Source organism: Stenella coeruleoalba, assembly GCF_951394435.1.
Source record: "Stenella coeruleoalba genome assembly, chromosome: 2".
NCBI classification, from domain to species: domain Eukaryota; kingdom Metazoa; phylum Chordata; class Mammalia; order Artiodactyla; family Delphinidae; genus Stenella; species Stenella coeruleoalba.
In genome coordinates this window covers 86,746,937-86,757,006 of record NC_137147.1, presented here as the reverse complement: position 1 = coordinate 86,757,006, position 10,070 = coordinate 86,746,937, and the positions used below count along the sequence as shown (strand labels likewise).

General features: G+C 42.5%; 1 protein-coding gene across 3 annotated transcripts in view; it reads left to right on the top strand.

Annotated features, from left to right (window-relative positions):
• Positions 1-704: 704 nt before the first annotated feature.
• FRMD5 (FERM domain containing 5) overlaps positions 705-10,070 on the top strand; it is a gene marked incomplete at its 5' end in the record, with an annotated part of 339,686 nt that continues 330,320 nt past the window's right edge. For all 3 annotated transcript variants that reach the window (XM_079914501.1, XM_079914500.1, XM_079914499.1), the window contains one exon: positions 705-806. In XM_079914501.1, the coding sequence (XP_079770627.1) occupies positions 705-806 (102 nt within the window). The remainder of the gene's footprint in view (positions 807-10,070) is intronic.

Below are 10,070 nucleotides of genomic sequence, written 5' to 3'. Positions count from 1 at the left end.
AGAGGAGACCGTCGGGCTGCCTTGCGATACAGCGCAGGTGGGGGTAGCCGCCTGGTCCAGAGCCGAAGGTGCTTGCATTCTGCAGGTGCAGGGATTGTGAGCTCTCACCGCTCCGGCTCCCGAGAGGCGAGAACCGAGGTGTTGCAGAGGGTGGGACTTGGCCCCTGAAGCAGAGGCCAAATGTATTCCAAACAGCTGACAATGATCGAGCCGGGTGCCCACACCTGGTCCGGGGGTGGGGAAGTAGCATCTACAGGAACCGCAGGGAGAAAAGGAGCCCCTGGTTTGGGACGCCAGAGGGCTGGTCCGGCTTATCTCGGTCCGACTGCTTTCCCGTGATTGCTTCCCCAGCTTGTCCATCATCGCAGTGCCCTATTTCTACTGGCTCTACTGTCTGCCACTCGGTTCCGCCGCGCTGACCCCCATTGGGCCCCTCCGGCCGAGGCCCCGCCCCACGAGCAGGACACGGGCAGTAGGGCGCGGAGGAAAGAGAGCCGGGCGCTTGTTCTGGGCTGTGGGGAGGCGGTGGCGGAGAAGGAGGAGGAGAAGGAGGAGGAGCTGGGTCAGCAGGAGGCAGCGGCGGCGTCCGCGCTGGGGTGATGGTGCAGGTGCTTGGGGCCGGTGCGGAGCTGCCTGGCTGAGGGGCGCCTGGTCCGGGGTCCGCAGCGCCGCCGCGTCTCTCCCGGAGGCGGGTGGGCGGGAAGATGCTGAGCAGGTTGATGAGCGGCAGCAGCAGGAGCCTGGAGCGCGAGTACAGCTGCACCGTGCGGCTGCTGGACGACAGCGAGTACACCTGCACCATCCAGGTCAGTGCCGCGCCGCCCCGCCCGCGGGACCCCCTCGTCCCCCGAGTCTGGCCAACTTGGCCCGCGCCCGCGCGTCGCTCCAGACCCCAGCGCTTTGTCCACCCCTGGCTGCGGCGGACGGCCCCGGTGCAGGGCGCCTCTGCCTGACCCCCAGTCCGGGGCTGGGCACTCGGAGCTCGGCGCTGCTGAGAGGCGAGTCCTCGCGTTCTGGACCCCCACCTCGCCCCCTGCCCTCTCCCGAGGTGAGGACGCTCTATCCTGGCTCCTCGAACCCGCCGGTGTGGGGAGCACCTTCCTCGGGCGTCGGGAGGGAGGCTCTTTCCCCGGCCGCCCCGTCGGGGGGCGCAGGTTTTGACTCTCCGGCCCGGCAAGGACGGCTGGCGGCTTTTCTTACATCTCTTTGGCTGGAACGATAATGGTGTATGTCATAATTTGCCCCCCGCCCCCCCGCCCAGCATTTGTGAGTCAGAGCTCTCAGAAGGTAGAATTGAACGCGTAGCCCATGCAGAGTGGCCTATTGAAGGGGATACCAGCCCTCCGGGCTTTAAAGACTTAGGCCCCCCCTCTGGCCTTTCTCTCCCCAAATCTTATTCAGTTGGGCAGTTCTGGGGGGCGTGAGGTAAAGATTTAGCAACAAGTCCCAGCGATTTGAGGGTTGGCGTTGGTGAGAATCGGTGACTTACAAAAAAACGCCAACAATACGATAAGGCTGCACAGCATTTCTTCAGAACCTGGTATTTTTGAAGGGATTTTTACAACCTCTCGCTGCGTGGCACGTCAGGAGTAGTAGTCTTTCCCAGGAATGCAGTCACAGCCCTCTTCCTCCTTTATAAAGTAAGAGATAGAAAACATTAACAATGCTCCGGTGTTTAGTTCACCAGCCAGGAGGATCCTGCGCTCACTGCCGAAAACTGCCCTTTCTGGAGAAGCAAATTGAGCTGGACCCAGAGGGTCTCACCTGATCCCTTGCCTTTGCAGCAAAAAACCCGAGAGGGCTTCTCACCTCAGATGTGGCAGACAAAAACTGACGGCCGGGGTCCTACTCTCTTTGTCTCTTTCCCCGCCCCCCTCCCCCATTAATTTTTTTCGCTGACAATGCTCGATAGCGGAAAATAGCGGTGGGTGAGAAAGACGTTGGATAGTATATGAGAGCAGCTGCTCTCTGCTGACTCCGTGCTCAGGTCAGCCTTCTCTCCACTTTCCTTATTCTCCCACCTCCAAAACCAACTCTGGGCATGAGTGCTGACTGCTGCCAAAGATCTATGAGGGTAGAGAAAGAGAACAAAATCTCTTTTTCAGGCCACTTAAATACAGATTAAGCAGTCATAAAGATGCTAGCCATCAAGTGAAAGGATTTTTGTAGTTGAATATGATGTAGAGATGTTGTGTATTATTTCCTTACTGAATGAGTGTCATGCTACTTTTTGTTTCTATTGTATCTTTATGTGTCATGTACAGTTTTTTTTTTTGTTTTTTGGTGGGGGACTCAGGAAACAGGGATTGAGTGGACATCCTTACCATTTGAATACATTGTGCAGAGCTTTTAAAGTCTTTATTCTTTGTTTTAAAATTTAAAGCATTTACACAATAGCATATCAAGGGCAGTGTGAGATTTAGACTTCATGAGTCCTAAAAATACTTTTGGGATATATGGTGAAATAAAATTTCTGGGACAGATCATTAACTTTTGCCAAGATATAAAGTACAAATGAAACACAATTCATGTCACCTGTCCATTTAGTGATAACCTTGTGGTTTTCAGGTATCACAAAAAGGCAACTAGTTATTTTTCCCAGATAGTGGAAAACCCAGTTGGCTTATTGGTATTATACTTGTGGGTGGTTTTTATTACTGTTGCGAAAAATATTTTTAAGTTGAGGAGGACTTATTGGATTTATGCTTGCTATATGCTACTATGGTTGTATTTATTTTCCTGCTGGTCTTATTTTACATGATTACAATTTAATATGTTATAAAAATGTAGGCCACTTAAAAAAATTAAGCTTGGTGTAATATGACCATACTGTAGTAAGTGTTCACTATCTAGATATGTTAATGATTGTGCATTGTGATTCTTGCATGAAATTTAAAAAACACAGGAATTCTAAACTATATGTAATATTGTCATTCTTTGGCACTACTATTGTGAATTGCTTTTGTTTTTACCCACGTGAGGAAATGTGGAAAATAAGACAATATTTTACGTGAAATTAATATTTTGCGCATACACCTTTTTTTGAGCATTAGAGATTGAGCTTTTCTTAGCAACTTTTCCCGCTTGTATATTTCTATTGTGTGTGTGTGTGTGTGTGTGTGTGTGTGTGTGTGTGTTTGTTTGTTGGGGGGGTGGAGAGAGAGAGAGAGCGCGAGCACATATGCGCTTATTTGTCAGACATTGGGCACAGGGTCTTTTAAATCAGTATGTGAGCTACTTACTGGGTTAAAGCAGTATTTACAACATTTAGGAATTGCAGTACTGTATATTAAAAAAAATTGGTGATAATTTGACCTCCTTTTCCTAAAAGTATTGTATGGCATATTTTTCTTTAAATAAGGTATTTATTTTAGAAAAATTTCAGTGCCTCTTGAGATCATCAGAGACCACTTAGGATATTACAGAATCAGAAATGTATCACTGGGTTAGAGTCATAATAGCTACATTTGGTAAATTTCAGTTGTAGGAAATTCTATCAAAGTGTTGGTCTAGCCTTTCATATTGCAGCAGTTATACTGATCTGGCATTTAGGATGTGATTATTAAGGTAATGAAAATGCCTTATATCTTCTCAATGAAGGTTGCCACAGTTACCAGACTATTCTTTTATTCTTTCTGATATGCGAATGTAGTTGTAGACCATGAGAAATGAAAGTATACATAGGAGGGTTGTAGTATAATTGCTCCCCTGTGAAGAACATTGTTAACAGCTCCCTGCCAGTTTTGAAGGTCATTGCCTCATAAATGCAGATCTGGTCCATATTTTTCACACATCTGTTTCATTTAAACACATATTTATTTACTTACCACATTTACTATCTTACTTTGTTATTTTATTTGGGAGAAAATAGGAAAAACGAAAAGGCTACCTACTATCTTTGAACTCTCCAAATGGAGTCATTTAGGTGCTTAGGCATGTAATATCTAAAGAATAGATTTTTAACTATCTTTCAGGTTATAACAGCTTATAAAATATTAAGAATATATTGCAGAAATGCCAGTAGAAATATGTATTGAAAAATATATATTGCCAAGTCAGAATATTAATCACTTTTTATTGGTTATTGCTGAAAAGTAAAGCTACCCTAGAAATGAATTTGATTTTACTGGGAACACATTAAAATAACAACTGATTAAGCAGCTAGGTTAGATTAGTTTTTGCAGTTAAATAAGGTGCAACCATAAATGAAATGTGTGTGCAGAGGCAGTTCTAAGTGGAACCAAGATGTGGATTTGATTGTGGCTCAGCCATTTAGTAACTGTGGGACATGGAGTAAGGGAGAGAATATTGAGGGAGAGAACAAATGCATTGATCCTTGCACCTGCCAGGCACTTCGCGTGTATTATTATCTCATTTACCTCACATCAGTGTTATGGATTGATTTTATACCCATTGTACCAGCTAAAGAAAATGGGATCGTGGATTGGTGGGAGAGCCTATATTTGTTGAATGGATAACTATGTACTAGGCTTTGTGCTAGGTGCTTTGCTTATACCTTACATCAGCCGTTGAGAGGTAGGTGGTATTATCCTCCTTTTACAGATGAAAGATAGTCCCAGATGACGGAACTTGCTCAAAGCTAGTAGGTGGCTGTACTGTATTTAAACCCCAGCCCTTTTGTCTCTAAATCCCATCGTTATTCCCTCTATCCATTCTGACTCCTTAAGTTACTTCACCTGTCTGTACCTTAATTTCCTCATCTATAAAATGGAAATTTAATACTTATTTCGCAGTAAAGAGAAAGTTATTTGGAGATATCACTACAAATAATAAGGAACATTTAAATAGACTAATATACTGTACTTATATTGTGCCTTATTCTATTCAGTTCAGAAATAGAATTGAGAAATGTTTTACTTTTTTAGAAAAAATAATTGAACTTAAGCTGTAAGTCCCCGTAAAATGATTTCTGATTAATTTCAGTAAAATTGTGAGATCCAAGACTGGCATAACTGAAATCTTTATTAGAACTCTTCTTTAAAATCAAGAGTTCAAGTTTGCTTTCCTTCTATTCTACCAAGTCTTTGGCTTTAGAGAGGCATTTATTGCTTGGACTGTGATTTGTCTTTTCTAAGAACTTCTGCTTCTTGGTAAGTGGAATCCTTGGTTTCATTAATGCAAAAAGGATGTTCTTAGAGAATTAGGATAATTTTATTCACAGAGAAAAACACAAGGCTGTTGTATTTTCATGAATATTGGTTTTTAAAAACTTTATTTTAAAAAGTAATTATGCTGTCTCAGGATCTCTGTTACAATAGCAAGTCAGTTAGAATCTAATTCTTAAAACTAAGTTCCAAAATTAGCCTTCTAGGATCCTAAAAGCACTTGTATTCTGTTTCTTAATTTGTATATTAAAACATTTATTGTATAAAACTAATGCAAATCAGTCTTTTCAGTACAGAAGGTAAATTCTAGATGTGTATTTATGCTTTCATTCTTTTTCTTTTTGAAGAAGTCCTGTTTAAGAAGTGTCATTGGCATCCAAGAGAAACCTAGACGCAATCACTACAACAGATTTTACTCAAGGGTATTTGTATGAACTTGCATTCTGTTAAGTGCTTGGAATGAGTATGCTAGATGAGGCAATTCAGCATAGTGTACAGAGCATGTGATTTTGAGTCCTCTGTTTATACATTGTCCAGAGACTCGTGTATCATGTCTGTGATATTAATATCATATTTAAAAAAGGAAATGTTTGCCAAAATAAAATCAGACAACCTGAAGGCAATAAACAGTCATTTTTCATATGTTTGTAATGGTTTATGTGTAATTCTTAAAATGTGTAATCCAAAATAAATAGCAAGGCATTAGCTTTAGAGGCAATTTACCAATGATATAATAGTTACTATATTAAAATATTTTGGATTATTTTAAGAACTTTGTTTTCTGATAGATTATACTTTAGAATTTATAAAGGAGAGAGTAAGAGGAAACTATGAATCTTAAACCCCAAGAATCACAGCACCTAGTTCAGTGCCTTACCTAGTTCAGTAAATACTTTTTCTGATTTGTTTGTGCTACATGATTGCTGTGTTAACTACAACACTTTAAAATTTCTTCTGCCTGAAAACAATAAACATTTTCTAACAATCGTATAACCCTTTTTGTAGTTTCATCCCATCCCATTTCGAACCGTTTTTCTCTGTAACCCCTCTCTCTCTGGTGAGAAGTACAGTATGTAAATGTGGTATTTTATGAAGCCTGCTAACTTTTTGCAGTTATCCTTTGTTGAATTAGTGGCGCTTCAGCCCACAGCTCCTATGATTTTTTTCGTTTGTCTGTTAGGATTTCAAGCCTTTCAGGTGCCCTCACTTCCCCCATCTCTGCAGGTTTAGAAGGCTTACAGCAAATGAATACTGTGTAGTACAGTGCTTCATGGAGCGTTAGAGGTCTGGCAGAATTAGGGTATTGAGCATACGGTTCACCACAGCCACAGAACCTTCCTGCACTCCTTTCCTCCAAGTCAGTACTACATAAAGCAACCTCCTCACAGACTCGTTTTCTAACCTGTTATCTGGACAGGAAGTGAACCATGCTTCCCAATCTGTTTCTAAATATGTCTATTTTATTTTATTATTTTTTAAAATTTATTTATTTATTTGTTTTTATTTTTGGCTGTGTCGGGTCTTCATTGCTGTGCTTGGGCTTTCTCTAGCTGCGGAGAGCGGGGGCTACTCTTCGTTGTGGTGCACAGGCTTCTTATTGTGGTGGCTTCTCTTGTTGTGGCTCACCGGCTCTAGGCGCACGGGCCTCAGTAGTTGTGGCTCACGGGCTTAGTTGCTCCGCGGCATGTGGGATCTTCCCGGGCCAGGGATTGAACCCGTGTCCACTGCATTGGCAGGTGTATTCTTTTTCTTTTTTTTTTTTTTAACATCTTTACTGGAGTATAATTGCTTTACAATGGTGTGTTAGTTTCAGCTGTATAACAAAGTGAATCAGCTATACATATATCCCCATATCCCCTCCCTCTTGCGTCTCCCTCCCACCCTCCCTATCCCACCCCTCTAGTGGTCACAAATCATGGCAGGTGGATTCTTAACCACTGTGCCACCAGGAAAGCCCTATGTGTATTTTAAGTTGAATTCATCTTCTCTCTGGTAGCCTCATCTGTAACATTCTGTTGGACTCTGCAGATCCTGTTTCTTGGAGCAGCCTCCTGTGGGTCACTCTTCCTCAGCTGTGCCTAGCCAGAGCTTGTACAAGATATGTGAATATCATGGAGGATTGGCAGCAACCTTATAGCTTCTGTATCTCACCTACATGGTGCTTAGGGAGGAGGGTGCTGCTCTCCAGGAGGCCCAGTGGCAGTTGTTGCCCCTCTGTTTTATGGCCTTGATCCTTGGGGCTCAAGCCAACCACCTGAATGGTTTTCTTATGCAGCTGAGAAATTTGGAGAGTGCTGGAGCATCTCCATCCTATGCTGTACAGTGAGTGGTATTTCCCCTAAGAAAGCAAAACACCTTGTCATACGTCCATCCTAGCCATTGAAGCAGGCCTTCCATTCCTTTAAGACCCTAGGCCCTGGTGGCCAATAGAACTTTTGAAGCTTTTACAAACATTTTACATATGGTAGAGCCAAAGAAAGACTAGGGAGAGCAGTTTCTCTGGGAGGATAATCCCCAGATTTAAATTATGGAACTCTTGCCTCCCAAGGCCATCACGTGACGCTCATTACTGTTGTCAATATTTTGAACAAGATAGGCCCCTGTATTGGTCTTTCACCAATTATAATTACTGTACTATTTCTAGGGATGGTGTTTTACTCTGTGGTCTTTCCAGCTTAATTGCATCATATCCTAGATTTGGAAGGTAGGAACCTGTAAGGAATCTTAGGTTCAAATTCTCTAGGCTTTTGCTTGCTACTGTCAGAGTAAACATCAACTGTGTGAATCAAGTCCTCTAAGGAGATCCTTCCGTGCCATGCTCATACAGGCAAAATAATTGGGCCACATGCTTGGCAACCACTGAGTTTGTGTACAATAGCTCCATTCACTTGTCTACAGAAAACACCCCTTTGACAGTGATTATAGCTTTCATCCCCCTCCTCTACTTCTGACTCCCTGCATTACCATGACCTCATCTGTTGGTCTGTATTTAGAGGCACTCTGGACCACTCCAGAAATGCTTTAGGACTTGTTCTTGTATGTTAAAGATCATTTCAAGTTAGGCAACGACTGCCCACCAGGGGAAGCCATTCAGGATCAGGACCAAACCTAGCTATTCTTATGCCTTATTTGAGCCATCTTACTGTGTCACAGCTCAGGGGTTTTCTTCCTTTTGTAGAAATTGTGAACCTTGTGAAAAGCAAGGAGAATAGAGTGGGGGGGTTAAACCTTCTCAGTGGTTTAAAAGTGTGGTTCCTGGATGAGCAGCATTAGTTTCACGTGGGTACTCGTCAGAAACGCAGATTCTTGTCCCCACTGCAGACCTAGCAAATCGGAAAGTTGGGGCCTGGAACTCATCAGTTTAAGTCTTTCAGCTGAGTCTTATGCTTGCTGAGGTTTGAGAATAGCTACTACTTGGTCACACAGATATTTAGTAGATAACATTGATGAGTATTGTTGATTGACTGGATATAAAAAATGAGGGAGAAGGAGAAGCCAAGAGTGAATCTCTTATTTCTGACTTTTGATTTATTTCTGAATGGCCTTAACTGATTCTCTACCCTTAAAAGGTAAAAAGTTATTTGCAGATATGCATATCTGTCTTCAAGTGGGCAGGATTCTAAAGATGGTTCATAATTCCAATTTGATGCTCTTATATTTATTGGTTAGTTTTATTTTTTGTCTTTCCTGACCTACAAACAATATGATTATTTCATATTTGTATACTGTTTTTCAAAGAAATCTTCACAACTTAAAGCACTGGGGGAATAGGAGGAGTAAAGCTCCCTGTCGTCCAAGGACTTACAGCCTAGAGAGGGATTATAAACATGTAAATAGCAAACTATAAAACATCACAGAATTCAGGGCTAGGACAAGGTGATATGCTGTGGCAGCGCACATGTGGGGGACTTGAAATTAAGTATTTCTCAAAGGAGGTGAGATTTGAACTAGGTCATGAAAGATTGCCAAAAGCAGAAAATGGGCTGTGCGTATGGGTAAAGGGCATTCCAGGCTAAGGTAACAGCAGGCTACTTCTAGGTAGAAAAGCTAAAAATGTAAAGCCAAGTATGCTTGGTCTTTCCTTTACTATGTTGATTTGACTTACTCTGGTACAGTTGAGTCAAACGACAGAAATCTACTTGCCTAGGAAAAATTACTGTCAGCAAATTTCAATCATTCTTGACGTGCTCAGAGGAATCAGTCTAAACTAAAAATAAATGCATAAAGCTGGCAATGAATTAAATCTAATTCCAAAACTGTGTAACACAGATTAAGATTCTTCACAAAGCAATGGCATCATATAAAGAAAAGGTAGATTGGGATATCAATCTTAATTCTGTGACTGCAGCAACTAAGTATGAATTTTATTTTCAAGAGACGTCATCAGTTTAGTTATCTGACAAAAAAAAGAGGGTATCAAATTTCAACATTCAGCTGTTGTTTGAAAATCCTTTGACTGATACAGTGTAGCCTAGACTGTGCATTAACAGTTAGGAAATGTAACCGGTGGAGCCCTAAAAGGCACTTTTCAGCATCTCTATTCCCAAACCTAAGTGGCCACCCAAAATAGCTTTTCTGGAGGACAGAGGAGTGCTTCCCTGGATTCTCGTGTGAGCCGCTGCCTGCTGGCTCCAAAGTTCCCAGCCCTACACAGGGTGCACTTTTAGCACTCAACACAGTGCCAGGCTGGAGCTTTGGGGATGGGAACCTCCAAGAAAGCACTGTTTGGCATTTGGGCAATCAATGTTCGGCAGAATGCCAATGCTAATAGGTTATTTTGCTCTGGAAGAGGAGAATAAGGAGGGATAGTCTAAAGACTGATGAATAGGGGAATGACTGACAATACAAGCACTCCATTTTGTTGGCAAGTTTAAGGAGGCTTGCTGTGAAATGGTATTATGGGAGCCAGTTAAATTAGCAAAGGCCCACAGGCCCAAGGCCTGA